The sequence below is a fragment of the Triticum dicoccoides genome, chromosome 1A, assembly GCF_002162155.2.
Source record: "Triticum dicoccoides isolate Atlit2015 ecotype Zavitan chromosome 1A, WEW_v2.0, whole genome shotgun sequence".
NCBI lineage: Eukaryota > Viridiplantae > Streptophyta > Magnoliopsida > Poales > Poaceae > Triticum > Triticum dicoccoides.
The window spans coordinates 410,761,641-410,788,857 of record NC_041380.1 but is presented as its reverse complement, the minus strand read 5'-3'; the positions used below and the strand labels follow the sequence as shown (position 1 = coordinate 410,788,857).

The 27,217-nt window shown below is 46.3% G+C and overlaps 1 protein-coding gene across 1 annotated transcript; it reads left to right on the top strand.

The window, feature by feature from the left end:
- The first annotated feature begins 7,853 nt into the window (after window positions 1-7,853).
- On the top strand, window positions 7,854-15,784 carry LOC119276398 (lysophospholipid acyltransferase LPEAT1-like). Its single transcript, XM_037557455.1, has 8 exons — window positions 7,854-8,494; window positions 11,081-11,200; window positions 11,318-11,355; window positions 12,954-13,018; window positions 13,522-13,590; window positions 14,262-14,395; window positions 15,119-15,259; window positions 15,361-15,784. The coding sequence occupies exons 1-8, from the start codon at window positions 8,021-8,023 to the stop codon at window positions 15,466-15,468; spliced, it is 1,149 nt and encodes a 382-aa protein (XP_037413352.1). The 5' UTR covers window positions 7,854-8,020; the 3' UTR covers window positions 15,469-15,784.
- Window positions 15,785-27,217: the final 11,433 nt, after the last annotated feature.

The following is a 27,217-nucleotide window of genomic DNA, read 5'->3' as shown; positions in this document are numbered from 1 at the left end:
CCTTGTAAAGCGTGCAGATCTGGATCTGAGAATAGATTGGGTTGACTTTTTGCCCGAAACCCTAATTTTTTGCTCCTGTTCATCGCAACTTAACTTTGCATCCGTAGCTTTGTTTTGGGCATATAGCATATCAAAATGTTCGTCTCGAAGAGCACATCATTTGATCTCATTGCATCATTTTCATTTGAGTTCATCTGGAAGCCCGAAATGCTATTAGAAGAATGCTATTTGGGATAATTGTCAGATCTGCTGCTCCAATTAGATATTTGGCATTTTTGCCATTTTTATTGTGTGCATGATATACCCATGAGCTCTACATGTGTTTTGTTATATGTTTTGCCATCTATCCAGAGGTGCAACCCATGTATTTTTGTGATGTGTGTGGTGACTAGCACAAGCTTGCAAAGTGAGCCATTTGTTAATGCTGATTTCAGGGACTTAGCATTTCCACTAAGTCCTTGACCTGTTTATCTCATATGGCCATATGTTCATGTTGTTTCCTAGTGACCCGTGCCTATTTTGAGGATGATCAGTAAGGATGTTTTGTTAATATTGTAGTGCTCTATCCATCCATGTCTTTGTTTGCAATTATGGAGCGACCTAGCTTGAGTCAATCGAGCTCTACTTTTGTCATTTCGGGAATCTGGGCAAATTGTCTACTTGTTAGCAATTTTGCCGAGGATGTTGTAGTTGATCCGTGCATGCTATGCTATTGTTCTTACCATGTATAGCTTGTATTTTGTGTATTCTTGATGGGTGCATGCTTAGATTGTCATGACTTGATCTATAGTGAGTGCATCGAGCTCGTAAACATGCCCACTTGATATCTATTTCAGCATGCTCCAGTTTTCACTAAGTCTGAGAACTGATTATGTTTTTGCCATGTTCACATGCTTGCAAATGTATTTTATGATCCCTTTTAGCTCAAGATCACTAAGGGACTTTTGTTAAGCTCTTTGAGTAGCTCCATGCCATGCTTTACTTTGCCATGTTAAGGTCCTGTAGCATATTGTTTCCTTGCTCCAAAGAGTGCTAGCTGATCTGAAATTCCAGACAAGTGTTAATTTCACTAAGTCTGAAATCTGTTTACCAAATGCATTTTTGCCATGCTTGTTTGAACCTATTATGGATGAATTGGCCGTGGCTCAGTGCTAGTCTTTTGTTAAGCATCTTGAATGGATCCCTTCCATGTATTTTGATGCCATGTTTGAGTGCTGTAGCATGTTCATCTTATCGCATTTAGATGACTACTTGCTGTAAATCGCAGAACATGGTCATATTTGAATCGATTGCCATTTCCAAACTGTAACTCCGATTCCGGCGTTCTTTATATCGTTTTCAAGCATTTCATCTCATATTTGCAGTGGCACACTTGAATTTCCAAGTTGAGGCCAGGTTCATGCATTCCTTGTCAAATCTTGCATATGCATCACATATTGCATCCCGCATAGCATACCATCCTTGCATCATATTGTTTGAGCCTTGCACGTGGTTGATTGTGTCCTTGTTGCTTGTTTGTCTTGTTTGGGTAGACCCGGGAGACGAGTTCTCTAACTAGGAGCCCGTGGAGTTTGCTTTCGAGGATCCAGTCAACTCTGACAACTTTGCAGGCAAGATGATCATACCCTCGAAATCACTACTATCTTTGCTATGCTAGATGCTTGCTCTTTTGCTATGCCTATGCTATGATACCTACCACTTGCTTATCATGCCTCCCAAATTGCCATGTCAAACCTCTAACCCATCATGTCCTAGCAAACCGTTGATTGGCTATGTTACCGCTTTGCTCAGCCCTTCTTATAGCGTTGCTAGTTGCAGGTGAAGATTGGAGACCGTTCCTTGTTGGAACATTATTTACTTGTTGGGATATCATTATTTTGCCATGTTATCTTAATGCATCTATATAATTGGTAAAGGATGGAAGGCTCGGCCTCTCGCCTAGTGTTTTGTTCCACTCTTGCCGCCCTAGTTTCCGTCATATCGGTGTTATGTTCCCGGATTTTTGCGTTCCTTACGCGGTTGGGTTATAATGGGAACCCCTTGATAGTTCGCCTTGATTAAAGCTTTTTCAGCAATGCCCAACCTTGGTTTTACCATTTGCCACCTAGCCTCTTTTCCCCTTGGGTTTCCGGATCCCGAGGGTCATCTTATTTTAACCCCCCCCCCCCGGGCCAGTGCTCCTCTGAGTGTTGGTCCACCTGTCAGCTGCCGGTGGCCACCAGGGGCAACTCTGGGCTGGCCTACCCGTACCTAGGACAATCTGAGTGTGCCCTGAGAAAGAGATATGTGCAGCTCCTATCGAGATTTGTCGGCACATTCGGGCGGTGTTGCTGGATTTGTTTTAGCTTGTCGAAGTGTCTTGAAGAACTGGGATACCGAGTCTGATCGGAACGTCTCGGGAGGAGGTCAATTCCTTCGTTGACCGTGAGAGATTGTCATGGGCTAAGTTGGGACTCCCCTGCAGGGATTTGAACTTTCGAAAGCCGTGCCCGCGGTTATGGACAGATGGGAATTTGTTAATGTCCGGTTGTAGTTAACTTGAACCTTAATTTAATTAAAATGAATCAACTGTGTGAGTTGCCGTGATGGTCTCTTCTCGGCGGAGTCCGGGAAGTGAACATGGTGTTGGAGTAATGCTTGCGCAGGTTGTCCTCTAGTTACTCGCTCGCGCTTTGCCTCCTCTTCTCGCTCTCTTTTGCGAACAGGGTAGCCACCATATATGCTAGTCGCTTGCTGCAGCTCCACATATTTTCCTTGCCTTATCCATTAAGCTTAAATGGTCTTGATCGCGAGGGTGCGAGATTGCTGAGTCCCTGTGGCTCACAGATTACTTCCAAACCAGATGCAGGGCCTGATGATTCCGCTCCAGATGACGTGCTTGAGCTCAAGTGGGAGTTCGACAAGGACTCACGCCGATACTATGTGTCTTTCCTTGATGATCAGTAGTGGTGCCCAGTTGGGGTGATCGGGACCGTTTCGCATGTTAGGTTATCTTTTATTTTGGCGCGTAGTTGGGCCATGAGTGTTTGAATGTTGTAATGCTATTTATGTATTTTGATTGACGTGGCGAGTGTAAGCCAACTATGTATCTCCCCTTTTATTATATATATTACATGGGATGTTGTGATGATTGCCTAACTTGCGATATTACTTTCAATGCGGTTATGCCTTTAAGTCGTGCCTCGACACGTGGGAGATATAGCCGCATCGAGGACGTTACATTGGCCCACCGCCTCTTGCGAGACAAGGCACTATATGCCGCATTCTGATTCTCGGTGAGGGGGTTTGGGAGTGTGTTTTGACCCCAGGTAGATGTGCCCTCACCCGAGTGGCCTCGGGCGCAACTTGTGTTCAAAGACTTGATGGTTTGCGGGATTATACAATTCACACCAGGTAGTTGTTTGTAGTTTTTATATGTTTTAGATCGATGGTAGGGCTAGTATGATGTCAATTTGGTCTCTGACGTAGTAGGCTTGAACTGTTAGTTATGGTATGTAAGATGTTAACGTCGTGAAAGTGCCTAGTTTAAATATGCGTGTTCAAATGAGCGTATGCGCAAAAATGTTTGATTTTTAAGGGCTTAAGTTTCAGGGGGTATGCTAGGTGAAAAAAATGTTTGATCCTTTAAAAACTTATAAGAAAATGGGATAGGAGGAGAAAGGTTTTGCAGTTTTAAGATAAGCCCTCCACTATTTAGGCCAAAAGCGATGCAAAATTCACTTTTGCTTCATTTGATACCGGTGCCCTCCATTGTCCAGCTAGTGCCATAATTGTTTTTCAGAGAACCGGAGCATCTACTTGCTCCGATGACACATCCAACAAAGCAATAAACTAAGCCTGTCACTCATGGGAAGAACCAGCTGTGAGCCAGGAACAAGTCGCTGGTAGTGGGGCAACTGTCGCTGATATATAACTAGTTTATATGTATGAGTCTGACCTCCAATCAATGCCCAATTCTTTCACAGTGTGCGGGAGGTACTAAATATATTTCATTTGGCATCGTCGTGTGCGTGGCATACTTTTCAGAGTTGTGACATCGAACACACTGTGGAAGGCCTAAGGGTCCTGCTACACGTACATGTTCTAAAAGAAATCTCTTCGAAGGTAACACTAGAGAGGTGAAGTATTACCATATCGTACGGTAGAAGGTTTACTACTACAACGATGACGTGCATGTCGTATAGTGTCGGTTATAAATTATAACGTGTCTAATTTTTAAGAAAGATATAGCAATGGAGATCTTTTAAGAACAAATACAACAATATCATTCTTGTATGCTAAGGGCATCTACAATGCAGGCTCTTACGACGGGCGCTAGGGTCCCAATCCTCGCCGTTTCATCCAATTCCTGGTCGATACCAGGATTTCGGCTTGCGCCGACGCAACTCCAGTCATCGGGCGCCTGTCTTTTTTTTTTTCTGCGCCAGTTTGTTTCAGAGGAGCCGGGCGCTATCATGGGCGCTAAAAAGTAGCTGGAAAATCTCGTGGCCTCAACTGTTGGTACAGCGCTCCTGCGATGGGAAGAATGGCGCTAGCGTAGTGCCTATACAAGAGTCCCTCTATTGGAGATGCCCTAAGGGCATCTACAACGTGGACGCTTAGCATAGACGCCAGGATTTGATTCCCGGTAGTTTCGTTCTAATCCGGTTCAATCTTGGTATTTAGGCTGGCATTGATGCCGAGGGAGTCACTGAGGGCTTAGTTTTTTTTTTTCTTTCAGTATAACCCTTTTTTACGGCAGCATGCGTTGGAGAGAACCAGTGCTAAACTTTTTTTTAGCGAAAAAGTAATCTTGTATTTTTTTTTGCGGGAAAAAAAAAGTAATCTTGTAAGTGCTCAAACTTGTGGATAAAGACTCTTTCATCGATGCTAACTAATTAATTATTAATTTTAATAGTCTAAGTGTCTACGCAGGTGCGGTGCCCTAAATCTATGTGCGTTTACACATACTAGTGCCAAATAATGTGAATGTTGTTTTTTCGGATTTTTTTTTAAACTATGATGATTTTTATAGCTAATTCGGAAATTATACATTCTGATGGAGAAAAATCTAAAATATCACCCCGTCGGCCTCTTGCTGGCCGAAAAGGGACTTTTCGGTCTCCTGTTGGCCAAAGAGGGACTTTTCGGCCAACGGTTGGTCAAAAAGTACTTTTCGGCCAACAGTTGGCCAAAGAGTCCCTCTTCGGCCAACACCTGCTCTACTTTTTAGAAAATTCATATAAAATAGGATTTTTAGTATTTTAATTTGATTCTTTTTGCATTAGATTAGAAATTTTATGAAGTTTCTGTAGATATCAAGTTTGACTGGATTTGGAAGTTTGAATTTGAATTTTCATGAATTTTCTCAAATCACTAGATTGTCTATAATTTGAGCTAGGAGTATTCTTTTTAGATGATTCTTTTTGCTACTGATTTTTTGTGACTTTGTTTATCAGTACTAATTAATTGGTGAATTTTAGGATTATTTAAAATTAGGTTTTTACGTTATTCTCTTCCTCCATTTTCTCCCGCCATTTTATTTCCCGCCATTCTCTCCCTCCATTTTCTTTCCCGCCATTCTCTCCCGCCATCTTCTTTCTCGCCATCTTCACTTCTCAACTTATAAAACGAGCCTCATGGTGTCGACTATCGTAGATAACATCGTCTGACACGGTCTGTGTCTCCTGCGTTGGTGCTGCAAACACTTATGACTTCTCTCAGACAGTGTTTCACACTCCACATGAAGGCATCATCGTCATCCTTCGTCGATGCATCACTCCTTAGTGTGGCGGGAGAGAATGACGGGAAATAAAATGGCGGCAAAGAAAATGGAGGGAAAAAGATTGCGGGAAAGTATTTTTTTTCATGTATAAAATGGAAATGGTTGTACAGGATTTACAAGGCACTTTTAAATATAAACTCCTATGAAGCTTAAAACAAGTTTTCTAGTAGGATAACAGAAATAAAATACAAAAAAATACTACAAATAAAATAGCTACTGATAACTAAACAGAAACAAAAAGAATATGTCAAAAAACTAAAGAAAAAAATTTAAAGCAATTAAAATTAAAAGAAATAGCATAAAACCTAACAAACACTAAAACAGAACTGTTTTCATAAAAACCTAATTTTAGATAATTATAAAATTCGCCAATTAATTACTACTGATAAACAAATTCACAAAGAACCAGTAGCAAAAAGAATCATCTTAAAAAATACTCCTAACTTAAATTATAGGCAATCTAGTTATTTGAGAAAATTCATGAAAAAATTAAATTCAAACTTTCAAATCTAGTCAAACTTGATATCTACAGAAACTTCATAAAATTTCTAATCTAATGCAAAAAGAATCAAATTAAAATACTAAAAATCCTATTTGATATGAATTTTTTTAAACAGTAGAGCAGGTGTTGGCTGAAGAGGGACTCTTTGGCCAACTGTTGGCCGGAAAGTACTTTTTGGCCAACGCTTGGCCGAAAAGTCCTTTTTGGCCAACGGTTGGCCGAAAAGTCTCTCTTCGGCCAATAGGAGGCCGAAAAGTCCCTTTTCGGCCAACAGGAGGCCGACGGGGTGATACTTTTGATTTTTCTCCATTAGGGTGTATAGTTTCCGAATTTGCTATAAAAATCATCATAGTTAAAAAAAATCGTTTTTTCGCAAAAAAAGTGAATGTTGTTGCCTATAAAAACTTGTCATCACCACTCCATGAATAATGAGGAAGGAGATACTAAGATTTGTAAGAATATTCCTTTTTCTTTCAAAGTTTTCATTTCATTAGATAGGAATATGGCAAACGCCCTCTTAGAGTAAGCACGAGAATCACCACACAAGGAATATTTGTATAATGGTTAGTTCTTTCTTTCTACCAGTTCCTTTTTCTCTGATTTTCCCTATTTTATCGTAAGGAGGCTGAGAAATACATTAGACAGACAATAGAAATGCATTAGTCAAATGACACAAATGCAATTGACCTAATTAGAAAATGCTTGTTCAAATAAAGTCAGAGACTGAGGTAAACTTATACAAATAACACAGTCCATTTTGTACATTAATTTGAAGTGCAAAAAACGTCTTACATTAGTGTACGGAGGTAATAATAGATAAACTAAGAAGATGCAATGTACTATTCAAAATATAAAATGCCATGCAGCAACCTAGAAAAATGTACAATTCACATTAGTACAAAATGCAATAGGAACTAATGTAATGTCGCAAGCCACTAACTAGTGTAAACTATATAATAGACAGAAAAAAAACAGTAAAACAATACAATGGGGATACACCTTTTGAAACAAAGCGAAACGAATAATGAAAAAATATATTTCGACTGGACATGCTATTCACGAGCATCTAAAACTGGTGGAAAAGGGTGAGAAGGATGTTCGGGCAAAAATAATCCTTGTTGCGAGCAGCTAAATTATAGAATAACAATATAAATTATGCACTGATACTATATGAAAAGTGAACATGCATAATAAGATTCTTGCTATTTTTTTAGTATTAAACTTCCTTTTTCTGTTTCCTCCATACTCCTCCCAGTTTCCAGAATAATCCATCAAGCATTCGAGGAACGCCAGAACAATCCAATAAACTGTTCAACTCATGAAATGAAAAGAATATAAAAAATAGAAGTTGGTTCGCCGTCACGGATTGGATTTGAGACGTACGCGTGGCGAATTCTGTCATTGCCGCCGACGGCACGTCACATTTGCGCCTATTCTGTTGAGCCTGGCTAGTTCGAGTCGTCCACGCAAAGTCGTAGCTCCGGTAAACCCATCTCGCACGCCCTGAGCCGTCCGATCCAAATCCCACGCTCTTTCTCCCTTCCCCCCCATTCCCGTCCCGCCGTGGTCCTCCTCCCCCGTGTCCAGCCCACCCACGCCACCCCCGACCAGTCGACCGCCATCAATCCCTTCCCAAGTTCCCATCTCCACCTCCCCACCCCACCGCGGCGCTTCTCTCCTCGTCATGCAGACCTAGTGCTTGCTAAGGCCACCGCCACCGCTAGGTTTAAGCTTCTCCCTCCGTCTCCGCCACCATGGCCGTCGACGCCGCCACCGCCCCCTCCGAGCTCGACGGCAGCATCCGCGGCGAGGGGGAGGTCGCGGCCAAGCCGCCCCCCTCCGCCGCTGCACCGGCGGCGCGGGAGAGCCCCGAGGAGCTGGACCGGAGGTACGCTCCGTACGCGCGGCGGGACGCGTACGGGCCCATGGGCCGCGGCCCCCTGGGGGCGGCGGAGGCGGCGCGGATGGCCGTGGCCGCGGCCGTGCTCCTCCCGCTCCGGGTCGTGGCCGGCGTGCTCGTGCTCGTCGCCTACTACCTCGTGTGCCGCGTGTGCACGCTGTGGGTGGAGGAGGAGCGGGCGGGGGGCGAGGGCGAGGGCTACGCGCGGCTCCAGGGGTGGAGGCGGGCGTGGGTCGTGCGCTGCGGCCGCGCCCTCTCACGTGCCATGCTCTTCGTCTTTGGCTTCTACTGGATCCGCGAGCACGACCGCCGCTTCCCCGATGCCGAGGTAGCAATTGTAAACTAGTTTTTTTTTTTTTCGAAAAGGAGGAAAACCCCCGGCCTCTGCATCTGGTCGATGCATACGGCCACTTTATTAATTATTAGCACAAAACCTTACAAAGTCGTACAACAGTAAGACCAAAGCCACCATCTTCGCAACCTCTGTCGCTACTCCTATCTAACTGATGAAGGGGCGCTGATGGTCTGGGCCTAATACCAAACAGACCTCGCAGCCAAACCTAACATCTAAGACCTGAGGTCCCAACCTGGACGCCTGCCGGGTATGGGCACCCACCAGTCCGGCATGCTCCTCAACCCGGCCACCCGCCAGGTATGAGGCCGCCACAGCCACCTGCCACCAATCCATCTTCAGAGCTATACTGCTGCATACACCTTGCCCGGTCTCGCTGCCGTCGACGCCACCATGGCACCAGACAGCTCCACCGCCCTGCGCTCGTCCATCCAGCTGCATCCATGAACGATATGTAGCCGCACCATGCCGCCAAAATCATCGTCATCGACGCGGAAGATACAACGCCGCACCACCAGGCAACCTCCGCACCGTCGCCACTGCTGGAGGTACTCGGAGCCCACCATCCACATCATCTCTCCCCCGAACAGCTGGTCCTCCCAAGACGGCGCCTCCATGGAGGATGCGACGTGCAGGACGCCGCCGCCGCCCAATCCAGAATGAATTTTGGACTTTCGTCCGGGATGTGTTCGGAGGTGGATAGGAGAGACCTCGGCTTCGCCTCCACAGAGGATAGCGGCGTTGAGCGACGTCGCCGATGCCGGGCCGGCCTAGCCGACCAAAGTTTCCTCCGGTCCCCATCCTATGCCACCAATCCTCCGCCTGCTCCGGATCCGGCGACAAGCCACGATCCAAAACCTTGCGAAGATGGAAGATCCATGGTGCTCGACCCACCGGAAAGGAGGATCGAGAAGACCCCGTAGTAGATCTCCAGACGCCAAAACCAGCAGTCCGACGTTGCCAGTGGCGACCAACCTCACCCCGCGGCGGCCGACGGAGTCCGAAGCCAGGATCCAGATGGATCCGATCCAGATCCGGCGACACCCGCGACCACCGGGCAGAACCAACGCAGCCACCACCTCGCAACTCGCAGACCACCACCACGGCGCCACGACATCGCCGGGAGACCCGCCGCCGCGCCGCCGAACCCCACGTTAGCCCGGCGCTCCCCTCGTCCCCACTGTCCCGCGCCAGCCAGAACGAGATGGATGGGAAAGGAGCCCCGCCGCCGCCCAGCTGGCCAGGCTTCGCCCGGCGGCGTTGCGGACGGCGGCGAGGAGGAAGAGGGGCGGAGGGAAGTGCGAGGGGCGGCGGCTAGGGTTTCCCCTCGGGTCGCCCGCGGGGACGACGCGAGGGGCTGAGGGGCTGAGGGGCTGAGGGGATTCGGCGTATCAATTGTAAACTAGTATAGTACTATTTTCTACTTCTGTATACGGCGTAGCCCAATGTGCCTATTTCCTGTTGCCTGCTTGCTTGATACCTCTGCAATGGTAGAACTGGATGCTGTGATAGCCCGTAGTATGTGATGCCTAGTTTGTTCATTGTTGTGGTGCTTGTCTGGTCTGGTCTGACGTAGTTGGAGATGCATATTTTGGGGGACGTCTCTGCTGCCTAGTCCGTTTCCTTGGACTGGATCAACGTGTTGTTCTAGCATGTGTACTTGCTTAAATTTGGTCAGGCATATGCCCATCCTGTCAGCCTAGCATCCCTTCATCAGTATACTTTGCGAATACTTGCCTGCTGCTGACACTCATGACATGATGCATGGGGATCATTCCTTCTGGTGCAAATGTTTCTACTATTATAGAACTATTTGTTCGTCACGGGGTTAAAATTGGTAGATCAAATAGTAGGATGCAACTATACTGTGCTGGACCTGTTTGTTATCTGAATTAGTATTCATTCATGGCTTTGTTCAAGGTCCTCTGTCATCTTCCAGTAAGCGAAAATAAGACCGTTCAAGATAAAGTGACACGTGTTCCTGTATCTCACTGTATCTCCAGACAGTTCTGTGCCAGCAGCCGTGTTGGCGTCGGCCACTCGGGCGAGGGCATAGCAGTTTTTGACTTAGTACAGCTCTTCCTTTTTTAGGCCTTGATCTTGTTTTGATTTGTTGTGCTTTTCTTTTCTGCGTCGGGCCTCTTGGCCTTATGTACTCTTGCACCTTGGTGTTTCTTCTAATACAAAATGATTCATGTTTGAGAACAAAAAAGTGACACATTTCCCTTTTTAGTCAGTGAACTATGAATTTGAACTAATGTTTAGTGTTTGTTCTGAATTATGTATGACATATTAAATTTGTTTCCTATTTAAGACGGATGCAGATTATGAATGCTTGGGCTTTGTTCCATAATGCTACACCTATCTCTATTCTCTTATAAAAATATAAATAATGTTACATTGTTACGATGACTGATAATAGATGGCTAAGTATGGAGTATTTGTACGTATAAGGTTAACAGTCTGTTCAACAGTTTACCTAACCTTCTTTAATAATTGAGTATTGCATGCCACTGCTTTTGCGTCTATCGTATATCCAACTGGACAGTTCATTTCTTTTAGGGCAAGGATCTGGGCCACTCTGAATTATTGGAAAGACCAGGGGCAATCGTATCTAATCATGTATCATATGTGGATATTCTTTATCACATGTCATCTTCTCTTCCAAGTTTTGTTGCTAAGGTACTTCAGTTATGTATGTTCTAATGTTGATGTATTCATATGATTTCTTGAAAATCATGTTGTCAGAATATATTGATTTTGACATGCTTATTTTGCACATGACTATCATTCTTGAAGAGATCAGTGGCCAGATTGCCCCTAGTTGGTCTCATAAGGTAATAGCATTCTCTACTGTATTGAGTCTCTTGCTTCTCTACTTTTTGGTTGAAACAAGTCCACATAACCCCCTGAGATTTCACAGAACGACTACATAACCCCCTGAACTTTAAAACCGGGTATTCCACCCCCTGAATTTTACAATACCATTCAAAACACCCCCGGGAGCTTTGGAGATGGTTTTAAGAGTGGTTTTGTGTTTTGTCCACGTGTTGGGCTACAACCAGCATGCTTCTCCTGGAGCGCATCGCCGGCCCAAGGGCCGAGCAAACAGTGCATCCTTTGGAATCCCCACCTCCATCTCATGCTGCAACTCCCTCTCGCTCCCTTTCCATCCCCGTTGCTTGTGTCCGACCACTCAGCCCGTGGCCACGCACCCCGAGAGCATAGCGCCATGGCCACCCTGGCTTCGTCGCTTGTTGGGTCCAGCTCCGGAGAGGGCCTTCGTCTTGCTGTCGTCCATGGATATGAAGAACTCGTGGAGCTCTTGCCACGCCCAATTCCGGCGATGCCATTGCACTAACGTCTAACTTGGCGCAACCATGCATGCCAGGAACCTGCACACGTCTTTGCGGCGGGTCTAAACCCTCATTCCGCCTGCTACGCGCCAGTGACATGAACCACTCCAACTACTGCTCGTCCTGCCGCCATCAAAAGAATCCAAAACAGGAGCACAAACAGCCGTCAGGCACTACTGGGTGATGTGCCGCAAGCAGGCACTGCCGCCGGGTGTGGACACAAGGCTCTACCCCATGGGTCCATGATCGACATGTACGCACCTCAGGACAGCAACTGCACCCGCCGGCCGGGCTGCTCTGGCAATGTGGTCATCCGCACATCGATGGCGGCCACCGTTGGAGAAGTGATTTCCAGCCCAATCTGCTACAGTGCAGCGACTAGCCAGGGACCGACTACGCTACTTGCAATGACTCGTCGACGTTATGGACAGGCTGACTTGCAACATCCCCGCGCGCACATATCCCCTTTTAGCTAGATGGGCATGTCGCTCAGCGACACGGACTTCAGGTGTGGTGCGCCCTCGTTCATAGGGCCGGCGCATTATACATATGAACCAACGGGGCAAGGACAAAGTCGTCGAGCTCGAGCCATTGCTAGAGCCATAGAGATGCCGGATTTCCTGAAGGTGTCGGTCTGCCTCTGCCTGGAGGCTTAGACTGCGTAGGAATAGCAGCTGGACGCATGCCCACATGTGCATGCATGCATTGTTTGAGCTTCCATGCTTAAACTGCTTCCAGGCTTAAACTGTTTCCGTGCTTCCTTATTTGGTTGTTTGATTTTTCTCCTTTGGCAGTTCCTGTGTAGTGTATTTTCAACCGTGTGGCAAAACCACCTGCTGAAACCACTTGTAACAGAGTGAGGGGGTGATATGACTGGTTTTGTAAACATCAGGGAGCCAAATACCCGGTTTTGTAGTTTAGGGGGTTAAGTGTCCGATTCGTGAAACTTTGGGGGGTTATGTGGACTTCTTTCCTTTTTGGTTAGAGCAACATTGTATTTTAGCGGATAGTATATGGCTAGACAGTTGCCTGTATTTTTTGTTAACTGAATTTACAACATGATTTCTGTTGTGATGCAGCAAATGCATTGGTTGTATTTTTGTTCAGCGAGAGTCTAAAACTTCGGATTTCAAAGGTGTTTCAGGTATATGACGATATCTAACCTTAAGTGATCATACTTAAAGTTTCTCATGCTTCAGTTATGGATTTCTTTTCATCGTCGTGGTTCATGCTTAGATTATGGCTTATGCAATTCATACTCGAAGAGTTACTATATTGGCACAATGAATCTCCACAAACTGATCGGTGCCTGCACTCTACAAGTATATCTTATTCATAATCATCATCGTGGTGACCTTTCAATATAGTCATGCCAGTCTTGAACTGTTAGTTTAATTGACGTTTGTTTATACAGTTACTGTAGGCAGATTCACTTCCGTTTATACAAAAATAGCTAGTTTTTTGTGGTCAGGCTTGTTGAAACAACATACCCTATATCATTCTATGTTGAATATACAGTTGCTGCAGATAGATTCACTTCTGTTTGTACATAAATGACTTTGTTTTTTGTGGTCAGGATTCGTTGAAACAATGTACCTTACGCCATTCTATTTTGCTTGTTGTTGCTTTCTAATTTGTACCATACAGGTGCTGTAACTGAAAGAATCCAGCGAGCTCATCAGCAAAAGAATTCTCCAATGATGTTGCTCTTTCCTGGTTGGTGTATAATAATACCTCTTTCTTTTGCCATTCAATCTGCATATGTACAGTAACTAAGCATTTTCTAGTTTATTGTTCTTCTGTGATGCATATTTGCATTGCTAGTGACCTGGTATATTTTCCTTTTCTTGTGGAACGCATTTTGTTCTTAGGAGTATATTTTTGTTTGTTCACTATATCTTCTAATTACATCTATGATGTGACTAGTCTTATTTTAATCTTATTTTCCTTTTTGCTGGGATTGCAATCCAATCTTGATATAAGATCGAGATGCTGTATCTGTATTTGACTTGCAGTAGCTTTCCTGCTTGATGAATTTGGATTGTTAACTGCATTGGCTTTAAGTATGCATATGTTTACGTGCTCCTTATATAAAAAGATACTTCAATATTTCATGCTATAGCTGTTCAAATTTAGCACAATCTATTTTACTACTACCTCCATACACTAATATAAGATGTTTTTGTAGTTCAATTTGGACTGCAAAAACGTCTTACATTAGTTTACAGAGGGAGTTCTTCTATATTTGTACTCAAAACTGAAATTGTGAAATTACGTATTGTGCTCCAAGAGCACTTGGATTAAGTGTTTGTAAATCTGCCTCTGCTTTTATATATAGTCTTCGTTTTATGCATCTTACTTACACTTGGTTATATTCCTAATTGTAGAGGGCACAACTACAAACGGGGATTATCTCCTTCCATTCAAGACAGGGGCCTTTCTTGCAAGAGCACCAGTACAACCTGTCATTTTAAGATACCCTTACAAGAGATTCAGTCCAGCATGGGACTCCATGGATGGGGTGAGTGTCAATGGCAAGTCTGCACACATTTGTACTTGTCAGTTCCAAATGCCTATAATGACCACATGTATGAACAATAAAATGAAATGCTCTTTATAGAATTGATGATGTCTTCACTAAAATAACATTTCATCGATATCATTTTGTGTTGGTTTCATTAGTGCATATATTCAGGACGTTACATTGATGAACTTCCTGTTATTAGCTACCATTTTGCCCATGTATCCTTTATATTTTTTTCACAATGGAATATACTGAGGTACACCTTTTGTTTTCTTAATTTATTTTCTCACCCTAAAGTCTAAAACAGTTTATATAGAAATTACATATAATGGACAGTTGACCTGAGAAAACTAGTACTTTAGTGATCTAAACGATCTTGAATTTCTTTACAGAGGGAGTAAGACTTGTGCGCAATTCATTCGATAATAATGGTTATAGCATGTTTTCTAATGTTTGTAAGGTGCATCCATAATGAGTGTGTTCTATGGTACTACCTCTGTCTGGAATTAGTTGACGCTCAAACGGATGTATCTAAACATATTTCAGTGCTAGATACATCCGTTTGAGCGTCAACTAATTCCAGACGGAGGGAGTGCTTTCCTGAAGTTACCCCAACTGATTTTAGCAGTCATCCAGATAACCTCAGTTAATTAAATATACGAAAGAGCACTTCCATATATGAGCATCTAGTATCCATTTTAACTTCGGTGAAACTTTCAGGCACGCCATGTATTTCTGCTCCTTTGTCAGTTTGTGAATCATCTAGAGGTTGTGCATTTGCCTGTGTACTATCCTTCTGAGCAAGAAAAGGATGATCCGAAGCTCTACGCAGATAATGTACGGAAATTAATGGCAGTGGAGGTACATATATTCATCTTTCTTGTTGATCCATCAGCCTTTGAAATCTTTTGTGTTAGATGTATATACCAAGTTATTAACTCTTCTTGACTTCCATGTTTCAGGGAAACTTGATTCTTTCAGATCTTGGGTTAGCGGAGAAGCGAGTGTACCATGCAGCCCTGAATGGTAATAATAGTCTGCCTCGTGCCTTACACAAGAAAGATGATTGAAATGTATTACCATTGGGATTAGTATACTGACAGTCTGAGTGTCTTGCTTGTAACAATAAATAAAAGTGGGTGTGTTACATGGCATCCATCCTCATGTTTGAGAGGAGCGTTGTGAATATTACCCCGATGTTTCACTGTAGAAAACAAGCAACTACTCCCTCCGTTCGGAATTACTTGTCTCGGATATGGATGTATCTAGAACTAAAATACGTCTAGATACATTCATTTCTGCGACAAGTAATTCCGAACGGAGGGAGTAACTGTTGTGGTACAGCGAATATGTGAGCAATAAATGTACACAACGGGCTTTCATACACCTCTTCCTAAGTTCCTATGGTCCATGTGAGCCTTTTAAACACTGCTTGTTCTGAAAACTGAATCGTCTATCTACTTGGTCGCCCCTGCAGGCTTATCATGTCGAAGTTAATTTGGATACCACTGCTGTTTATTTTCCTACATGTGCCTGAAAGCAGAAATCGAAGTTTTGTCATTAATCTTTCCCGTTAGGGGAGGACCCTTTGTAGATGACCACTGGCCACCCATTTTTTGCAGCAAGAATCAGGCAGGCATTTAATCGGGAAGGAGGTGAAACTTTAGGGATTAAGGCCTCACTTCGATCGAGGGTAAAATTTGTGTGCTCTATGGTGTTTAGCTCAAGTTTTAACTGAACAACAGGCAGCAGACAAAATTTACACCCAATCCAGACAGGGCCCAAGGGGAAACTCCCCAATATATGGGGAGCAGCGATTTGGCTCCCGAGCTCATCTGCTCACTTCACACTCAACATCGAGAATTACAACCAGCATGGTAGAAGTCTGTCAACATCTTCATGACCAAAGCATAACCAAACCGCCGTACAAGCACTAGCATAATTGGCCACAAAGTGACTAGTAGACATGACGTGGAGTTTCTACACCTGAGCTCATATGTCCAGGTGTGAACAGTAAAATAAATAAAATAGATAAGCATTTAAAAAATTCTGAATTTTTTTGTGGCATACTTTAAGAAATATTTCTTGTGCATGCAAATTTTCATCATGAAATGACATTCGTGGAAGGCGTGGTAAAGAAAACAAAATTGATGTTATGTAAATGTTACTTTCAAACGCATTTGGGGTTTTGATTTTTTTTTGCCACGACTTCGATCAATATGATTTTGTGATGAATTTTACATGCACAACAAACATTTCTTAAAGCATGTCACAAAAAAATTCAGAAGTTTTTAAAATATTTTTCTATTTTATTTATTTTACTGTTCACACCAGGAGCATATAAGCTCAGGTGTAAAAAGGCACTTTCGTTTGACTATGCTTAACATGTGTAGTACAAGTTTGACGGGACTTTAGCAAAGTTTTAATTTCTTCCACCAAGGACGTGTGCACCAAGAGATTTTTGTCGATTTACTTGAAGGAAATATGCCTTAGAGGCAATAATAAAGTTATTAATTATTTCCTTATATCATGATAAATGTTTATTATTCATACTAGAATTGTATTAACCGGAAACATAATACATGTGTGAATACATAGACAAACAAAGTGTCACTAGTATGTCTTTACTTGACTAGCTCGTTGATCAAAGATGATTAAGTTTCCTAACCATTGACATGGGTTGTCATTTGATTAACGGGATCACATCATTAGGAGAATGATGTGATTGACTTGACCCATTCCGTTAGCTTAGCACTCGATCGTTTAGTATGTTGCTATTGCTTTCTTCATGACTTATACATGTTCCTATGACTATGAGATTATGCAACTCCCGTTTACCGGAGGAACACTTTGTGTGCTACCAAACGTCACAACGTAACTGGGTGATTATAAAGGTGCTCTACAGGTGTCTCCGAAGGTACTTGTTGGGTTGGCGTATTTCGAGATTAGGATTTGTCACTCCGATTGTCGGAGAGGTATCTCTGGGCCCTCTCGGTAATGCACATCACTTAAGCCTTGCAAGCATTGCAACTAATGAGTTAGTTGCGAGATGATGTATTACAGAACGAGTAAAGAGACTTGCCGGTAACGAGATTGAACTAGGTATTGAGATACCGACGATCGAATCTCGGACAAGTAACATACCGATGACAAAGGGAACAACGTATGTTGTTATGCGGTCTGACCGATAAAGATCTTTGTAGAATATGTGGGAGCCAATATGAGCATCCAAGTTCCACTATTGGTTATTGACCGGAGACGTGTCTCGGTCATGTCTACATAGTTCTCGAACTCGTAGGGTCCGCACGCTTAACGTATCGATGACAGGTATATTATGAGTTTATATGTTTTGATGTACCGAAGGTTGTTCGGAGTCCCGGATGTGCTCACGGACTTGACGAGGAGTCTCGAAATGGTCGAGACATGAAGATTGATATATTGGAATCCTATGTTTGGATATTGGAAGTGTTCCGGGTGAAATCGGGATTTTACCGGAGTACCGGAAGGTTACCGGAACCCCCTGGGAGCTTAATGGGCCATAGTGGGCCTTGTGGAGAAGAGGAGAGGCGGCCAGGGCAGGGCCGCGCGCCCCTCCCCCTAGTCCGAATAGGACAAGGAAAGGGGGGCGGTGCCCCCCCTTTTCCTTCCTCCCTCCCTCCTCTTTCCCCCTCCACTCCTAGTCCAACAAGAAAAAGGGAGGGAGTCCTACTCCCGGTAGGAGTAGGACTCCTCCTGGCGCGCCCCTCCTGGCCGGTCGCACCTCCTCCCCTTGCTCCTTTATATACGGGGGCAGGGGGGCACCCTAGAGACACAACAATTGATCGTTTGATCTTTTAGCCGTGTGCGGTGCCCCCCTCCACCATAGTCCACCTCGATAATACTGTAGCGGTGCTTAGGCGAAGCCCTGCGTTGGTAGAACATCGTCATCGTCACCACACCGTCGTGCTGACAAAACTCTCCCTCAACACTCAGCTGGATCGGAGTTCGAGGGACGTTATCGGGCTGAACGTGTGCTGCACTTGGAGGTGTCGTGCGTTCGGTACTTGATCGGTCGGATCATGAAGACGTACGACTACATCAACCGCGCTGTGCTAACGCTTCCGCTTTCGGTCTACGAGGGTACGTGGACAACACTCTCCCCTCTCGTTGCTATGCATCACCATGATCTTGCGTGTGCGTAGGAATTTTTTTGAAATTACTACGTTCTCCAACAGTGGCATCCGAGCCAGGTTTTACGCGTAGATGTCATATGCACGAGTAGAACACAAGTGAGTTGTGGGCGATATAAGTCATACTGCTTATCAGCATGTCATATTTTGGTTCGGCGGTATTGTTGGATGAAGCGGCCCGGACTGACATTACGCGTACGCTTACGCGAGACTGGTTCTACCGACGTGCTTTGCACACAGGTGGCTGGCGGGTGGCAGTTTCTCCAACTTTAGTTGAACCGAGTGTGGCTACGCCCGGTCCTTGCGAATGTTAAAACAACACCAACTTGACAAACTATTGTTGTGGTTTTGATGCATAGGTAAGAACGGTTCTTGCTAAGCCCGTAGCAGCCACATAAAATTTGCAACAACAAAGTAGAGGACGTCTAACTTGTTTTTGCAGGGCATGTTGTGATGTGATATGGTCAAGACATGATGCTAAATTGTATTGTATGAGATGATTGATGAAGCTGTGTACCTAGGGTAGGGTCACAGACCTGTCCTAACTGCCCTACCCAAGGACACCTCTAGAATAAATCACCTTTCAATCGACTTGGAGGTGTTCCACTCGACAGACTCGAAGACATTCGACCAAGAAGCAATTACTCGACCAAGATCCAACCACTCGACGGCCAGGAGACCTAAAGTCACTCCGCACGCTAACGGTCGGTCATTAAGTAGCTTTTATGGTCATCATAGCAATTTATTACTAGCGTTATCAGTAACGCCCTACCTTAATGTACATTGAACCCTTTGTAACATGGGCTGGCCGGGGTCCTGGCGCACTCTATATAAGCCAACCCCTCCTCCGAGACAAGGGTTCGGACCTCTATAACTCATACATACATAATCCAGTCGACCGCCTCCGGGCTCCGAGACGTAGGGCTTTTACTTCTTCTGAGAAGGGCCTGAACTCGTAAATCTTGCGTCCTTACAACCTCTCCATAGCTAAGACCTCGCCTCTCTATACTTACCCCCGTACATCACTGTCAGAGTTAGAACCACGACAGTTGGCGCCCACCGTGGGGCTAGGAGTCTTAGCGCCTAGTTGGAGAAGTTGCGATTTTTTCCGATCTCCTTGATCATGGTTTCGGGCGGAGCTTTGGTGGAGGGCCGAGAGATCCGTCTCGGCGCGCTCACGTTCATCGCCGACGACTCCGCTTGGCTTCAAGAGGCTCCACTCGACGTTGATGCGCCCCCCGTCCGCGGGGCGACGCACTTTCGCGCATGCGTCCGTGGTGTCCTCCTGCGGCAGTCGTCGACCCATTATCGGTCGGCTCCCGTGGCATCTCCCCGCCCTGTTTCTCACCGGCGCAAGCGCTCCGGTCGGTCGAGGCTTCAGAGGTGGGTGAGGCATGCGGTGGCCCGCCAGTCGGCCACCCCACAAGTCGCAGCAATCGAGCCCGACGAATCCCTCTACGGCCTGTTCGACCTATCGACTGGCTCCGCAGAGACCGCATCCAGCAGTGACCCAGCTGTAGAGGTTCTGGTGATCGATGGGCCACACAGTCCTCCCGGTTTTCCCCGCGCTGACGGAGGCGCGGATGGGGGCAACCCGTCGCGTCCTCACGAGGAGTATCTCCCCGAGCCTCTCACGTCGTTGCAGCGGGAGGAACTTCACCGCCGGAACATGGATGCACTCCACACTCCTATCGTTGGAGAAACCCCCAAGGCCCGAGCCTTGGAGGACGCGCGCTTGGCTAACTTTGCCGAGCACACTCGACTGGAGAATCTCCAGCGAATACTCGACGGGCGAGCGCGTCAACGGGCTCCAGAATCCAGTCGACGTCAACTCTTTCCGCCCCCGCAGGTATACAATACTCCGATTCAGAATTTGGCGGCTGCGGCCCATATAGGAGAGTCGATTCAACCCTCCCAGTCAGAGGCTGGCAGAGGCTTGTTGCAAATCAGAGCGTTGCTCCAGGCAGCGGGAGACCAGAATTCCGCTGTTTCTCAGTCGCGGAACAGGATCCACAGTCGATCCATTGCAGCGGATATAGTCCAGTCGGCTCACAGCCCAAGATCGCCTCCGAGGCGTGAGGGACGTGAAGACCGGCGTGATCAGTACAGAAGGAATGAGCAGTATGATCACCGATTCGATCGTGATTATCGACGTCGAGTGCCAACCCCTTCCCCGAGGAGTGGATCTTATGTGCCTCGACAGCAGGTGGACAGACACCCTCATAGTGTTGGGCGGAGAATTCCAGTCGACCCCAGGGAACTAGGCTTTGATGCGAGATCCATTCTTGTTCAAGGTTTGGTCGACAGGAATAGAGCTCACCGAGAAGGCCACGACAGAGATGCGCCTACCTGTAGCAGAGTACATGTTTCAGGGCCGGAGTGTTTCAGTCGAGCCATCAGAGCCGCTATAATTCCTCCCAACTTCAGGTTGGCGACTGGAGTTAGTAAGTTCACCGGTGAGTCCAAGCCCGATACTTGGCTCGAAGATTACCGAGTGGCTGTCCAGATTGGCGGTGGGAACGATGACGTAGCCATGAAGCACCTGCCTCTCATGTTAGAAGGCTCGGCCAGAGCGTGGCTGAATCGGTTAGCACCCAACAACATTTACACTTGGGAGGATCTCTCTCGAGTGTTTGTCACCACATTTGAAGGAACATGCAAGCGACCTGCAGGCCTTACGGAATTGCGGTCTTGCGTGCAGAAACCGAATGAAACTCTGAGGGATTACATCCAGAGGTGGATCACATTGCATCACACAGTTGAAAATATACCAGATCATCAAGCAGTTTGTGCCTTTAAAGAAGGCGTTAAGTACAGAGAATTGAATCTGAAGTTCGGTCGAACCGGAGAGATGTCTCTGAATCGGATGATGGAGATTGCCACCAAGTACGCTAATGGTGAAGATGAGGATCGACTCCAGAGTGGCAAGCATAAAGCAGTCGCCCAGGAAACCGGAGGAAATTCCAGTCGGAAACAGAAGCGGAAAGCCGAGCCAGCCGCTCCTGGGGAGGCCCTGGCCGTAACCCAGGGAAAATTTAAGGGAAAACCCAAAGGACCTTGGAACCCCAAGAAAGTTAAAGACCAAGATGGAAATGATGTTTTGGATCTACCGTGCCACATCCACACCAAGAAAGATGAAGAGGGTAAACTCATTTACCCAAAGCATACCACTCGACAGTGTCGGCTTCTGATCCAGCAGTTTCAGGGCAAGCAGTCCAAAGATAAGGAAAAGGAGTCGGACAAAGTTGAGGACAAGGAAGATAGTGACGATGGGTACCCCCAGGTCAATTCCACCCTGATGATTTTTGCTGATGTTGAGAGCAAAAGTCGACTGAAGGTTATTAACCATGAGGTAAATATGGTTGCTCCGGCAACACCCAATTATCTGAAGTGGTCCCAGACTGCCATCACATTCGACCAGTCTGATCACCCTACGCACATTGCCACCCCTGGGAGGCAAGCTCTGGTGGTCGACCCAGTTGTCGAAGGCACTCGACTGACCAAAGTCCTGATGGATGGAGGCAGCGGTTTGAACATACTGTATGCAGAAACATTGAAAGGGATGGGCATTCCGATGTCCAGGCTCAGCACCAGTAACATGAGTTTCCATGGAGTCATTCCTAGGAAGAAAGCTGAGTCACTCGGCCAAATTGCTCTTGACGTGGTTTTCGGTGATTCCAAGAATTACCGCAAGGAAAAGTTGACATTCAAAGTTGTGGATTTCCAAAGTGCTTATCACGCTATTTTGGGCAGGCCAGCTTATGCACGCTTCATGGCTCGATCATGTTATGTGTATCTTAAATTGAAGATGCCTGGTCCCAAAGGTGTGATCACTGTTACAGGCAATCGGAAGAAAGCAAAAGAGTGTTTTTAGAAAGGCTCAAAGATTGCTGACGCTCAGATGGCGGTGGTCGAGCTGCAAGAGTATCAGAAGACTGCAGATCCGAGTGAGTTGCTACGAGCTAAGAAGCCTGCTTCAGAATCAGCTTTTCAGTCGTCCGGTGAAACGAAGGCAGTTCACATTCACCTGACCGATCCAAACGCTGCTCCGACTCACATCTCAACGACGGTCGACTCCAAATAGGAAGAAGCGCTCATCCAGTTCCTCCGTGAGAACTGGGACATCTTCGCATGGAAGCCTGCTGACATGCCTGGAGTTCCCAGGGGGCTGGCTGAGCACCGTCTACGAGTCGACCCAAAATTTAAACCTGTGAAAGAACATCTTTGACAGTCCGCCGTCCAGAAGAGGAAGGCCATTGGCGAGGAGGTGGCTCGGCTCTTAGCAGCGGAGTTCATCCGAGAAATTTACCACTCCGAGTGGCTCGCCAATGTTGTCATGGTTCCCAAGAAGGACAAGTCACTTCGCATGTGCATTGATTTCAAGCATGTCAATCGGGCCTGCCCAAAAGATCATTTTCCTCTCCCCCGCATCGACCAGATAGTCGACTCGACTGCGGGATGTGAGCGTTTGTCTTTCCTAGACGCCTATTCCGGGTACCATCAGATCCGTCTGTACGGGCCCGACGAGATCAAAACAGCTTTCATCACTCCATTCGGGTGCTTCTGTTATGTCACCATGCCGTTAGGCCTCAAGAATGCAGGAGCCACGTTCATGAGGATGATTCAGAAGTGTTTGCTCACTCAAATCAGTCGGAATGTGGAGGCATACATGGATGATATTGTGGTCAAGTCACGGAAGGGTTCCGACCTGCTGACTGACCTTGCTGAAACCTTTGCCAACCTCAGGAGGTATGATATCAAGCTCAATCCGTCAAAGTGCATGTTCGGAGTTCCAGGTGGGAAGTTACTCGTTTTTCTCATTTCCGAACGAGGAATCAACGCCAATCCTGAAAAAATTGGCACTATACTCTGGATGAAACGTCCTGTGCGTGTGCATGACCTCCAGAAGCTTATAGGATGCTTGGCCACTTTAAGTCGATTCATCTCTCACCTCGGTGAAAAGGCATTGCCTCTTTACCGACTGATGAAGAAGTCCGACAAGTTCGAGTGGACTCCAGAAGCCGATGCAGCGTTTACAGAGCTCAAAGCTCTGCTCTCCACCCAGCCGGTGCTTGCTGCCCCAATCAGCAAGGAGCCTTTGCTGATTTACATTGCAGCCACAAGACAAGTTGTCAGTACAGTACTTACGGTCGAGCGGGAAGAAGAAGGAAAGGCCTTCAAAGTTCAGCGCCCAGTATATTATGTTTCTGAAGTTTTGACTCCTTCAAAGCAAAGATATCCTCATTACCAGAAGCTTGTATATGGGATTTATATGACCACGAAGAAGGTTGCACATTACTTCTCTGATCATTTTATTACAGTCGTCAGCGACGCTCCACTATCAGAGATTTTGCACAACAGAGATGCAACTGGTCGAGTGGCCAAATGGGCGATTGAACTTCTTCCCCTAGATATCAAGTTTGAGGCAAAGAAAGCTATCAAGTCCCAAGCAATTGCAGATTTCGTCGCCGAGTGGATCGAACAGCAACTTCCGACTCAAGTTCACTCGAAGCACTGGACCATGTTCGATGGATCTAAGATGCTGAATGGTTCCGGTGCTGGGGTAGTATTGGTTTCCCCCCGAGGAGATAAGCTCAGATATGTTCTCCAGATTCACTTCGATTCCTCCAATAACGAAGCAGAATATGAAGCACTTTTGTATGGGTTACGCATGGCCATTTCACTCGGCGTCCGTTGCCTCATGGTCTATGGCGACTCAGATTTGGTGGTTAATCAGGTGATGAAAGAATGGGACGTCAGAAGTCCAGCTATGACTGGTTATTGCAATGCAGTGAGAAAGTTAGAGAAGAAATTCGAGGGGTTAGAGCTTCATCACATCCCCCGACTGAAAAATCAAGCGGCTGATGATTTGGCAAAGATAGGCTCCAAGAGAGAAGCCATCCCCAGCAATGTGTTTTTGGAACACATCCACTCGCCATCAGTCCAAGAAGATCCTTTTACAGATGAAGCCCCGCAGCCAAAGAGTGCCACAGATCCGACTGAAGTTGAAATTCCGGCAGTGGTCGACCTAATCATGGAAGTTTTGACAATCACCCCTGACTGGACGATACCGTACATCGCGTATATCCTGAGAAAGGAACTCCCGGAGGACGAAGAAGAGGCTCGACAAATCGTCCGTCGATCCAAGGCCTTTACAGTCATAAAGGGACAGTTGTATAGAGAAAGCGCGACTGGAGTCGGTCAGAAGTGTATAACACCAGAAGAAGGTCAGATAATCCTTGATGATATCCACTCGGGGACCTGTGGTCATCATGCGTCCTCTCGGACCATTGTGGCTAAAGCATATCGAGCGGGATTGTACTGGCCAAGAGCGAATGAAATGGCAAAAGAGATAGTCGACAAGTGTGAAGGGTGCCAGTTCTACTCCAACATGTTGCACAAGCCTGCATCAGCCCTGAAGACCATTCCACTCGTCTGGCCCTTCGCTGTTTGGGGACTGGACATGGTTGGCCCATTGAGAATAGGCAGGAGCGGTTTCACACATGTGCTTGTGGCAGTCGACAAGTTTACCAAATGGATTGAAGCTAAGCCTATCAAGAATCTTGATGCTTGCACTGCTATCAGTTTCGTCAGAGAGTTAACATTCAGATATGGAGTCCCGCATAGCATCATCACCGACAATGGGTCAAACTTTGATTCAGACAAGTTTAGAGCTTTTTGCACCTCTCAAGGCACACGAGTCGACTACACATCGGTCGCCCACCCTCAGTCGAATGGACAAGCAGAAAGGGCAAATGGTCTGATTCTCAAAGGACTAAAGCCTCGGCTGATGCGTGATCTCAAGCACGTAGCAGGCGCTTGGGTCGACGAGCTTCCGTCGGTTCTGTGGGGATTGAGGACTACCCCGAATCGGTCGACTGGAAGAACTCCGTTCTTTCTAGTTTACGGAGCGGAAGTAGTCCTGCCGAGTGATCTACTTCACAATGCACCCCGAGTCGAGCTTTATACCGAAGATGAAGCGGAACAAGCCCGGCAAGACGCAGTCGACCTCCTGGAAGAAGAAAGAGAAATGGCTATGATCCGATCGACCATTTATCAGCAAGACTTGCGTCGATTCCATGCCAGAAATGTGAAGAGTCGAGCCTTCCAAGAAGGAGATTTGGTCCTCCGAGTGGATCAACAGAAACCACACAAGCTCGCTCCTACTTGGGAAGGTCCATTCGTCGTCACCAGAGTCCTCCACAATGGAGCGTATCACCTTTACAATGTCGATCGCCAGATCAATGAGCCATGAGCTTGGAATGCAGAACTGCTCCGCCCCTTTCACACTTGAATTCTCACTCGAATAAGATGTAATAAGAAAAACTTCTGTAGTCTATTTATCAAAGACAAGAGTGTTACAAATTTTCCTATAATTGTTGTTGCTTTTGTTTGCGTGTGAAATCCCCCAGTGGGTGGCTTAGCTGCGAATCCGTTTCGCCTAAGTTTGTAAAAAAAATCCTACCGAGTGGTGAGCCAAACTCCCACTCGGAGGCTTAGCTGCAGCCCAGTGCTCGCCTAAGTGTTTAAAAATCCTACCGAGTGGAGAGCAAACCTCCCACTCGGAGGCTTAGCTGCAGCCCAGTGCTCGCCTAAGTGTTTAAAAATCCTACCGAGTGGTGAGCCAGACTCCCACTCGGAGGCTTAGCTGCAGCCCAGTGCTCGCCTAAGTGTTTAAAAATCCTACCGAGTGGAGAGCAAACCTCCCACTCGGAGGCTTGGCTGCAGTCCAGTACTCGCCTAAGTTTGAAAAAATCCTACCGAGTGGTGAGCAGACCTCCCACTCGGAGGCTTAGCTGCAGTCCAGTACTCGCCTAAGTTTGAAAAAATCCTACCGAGTGGAGAGCAGACCTCCCACTCGGGGGCTTAGCTGCAGTCCAGTACTCGCCTAAGTTTGAAAAAATCCTACCAAGTGGAGAGCAGACCTCCCACTCGGGGGCTTAGCTGCTGTCCAGTACTCGCCTAAGTTTGAAAAAATCCTACCGAGTGGAGAGCAGACCTCCCACTCGGGGGCTTAGCTGCAGTCCAGTACTCGCCTAAGTTTTTAAAATCCTACCGAGTGGAGAGCAGACCTTCCACTCGGAGGCTTAGCTGCAGCCCAGTGCTCGCCTAAGTACGGAACACATCCCAATCCGCAAGGACGTTGAGGTGCAAATCGACTGCTACCTTCTCCTTCGGAGCTACACCACAAATACAAAGTTATTTCGAGTGAAGAACAAGTTCCACTCGACAGATAATTCATGAAGATATTCAACGATAAATCAAGTTCAGATAAGATCCAAAGGTTCTAGACCGCATATCAAAGTACTCGAGCCTCCAGCTCGACAAAGTTTAACGGTTACAAAAACCACTCGGCATTCCGAGGAAATTTAAGGTGGGACATAAGAGTTTGTTCACTCCGCGGGAGGAGGGCTGGCAGGCTCGACGAACTCATCCAGGTCGACGTCGTCGGCTATCCGAGTGGCTGCAGCGATGAAAGTCCCCATAAAGGTTTGGAAGTCATGCTTCTGGGTGTTGGCGACCTTGATTGCTGCCAGCTTGCCTTGTCGCACCTCCTTGCAGTGGACACGAACCAAGGACAGAGCCACATCAGCGCCACACCGAGCAGGAGACTTCTTCCACTCCTGCACTCGGTCAGGGATTCCGTTAA

What these genes read in the sequence shown, in the direction of transcription:
- LOC119276398 (XM_037557455.1), top strand. Translation starts at nt 8,021, where the DNA reads ATGGCCGTCGACGCCGCCACCGCCCCCTCCGAGCTCGACGGCAGCATC. An exon ending in GCCGCTTCCCCGATGCCGAG is followed by an intron (nt 8,495 to 11,080) that starts GTAGCAATTGTA and finishes CATTTCTTTTAG; the next exon opens with GGCAAGGATCTGGGCCACTC. An exon ending in CATGGGACTCCATGGATGGG is followed by an intron (nt 14,396 to 15,118) that starts GTGAGTGTCAAT and finishes TGAAACTTTCAG; the next exon opens with GCACGCCATGTATTTCTGCT.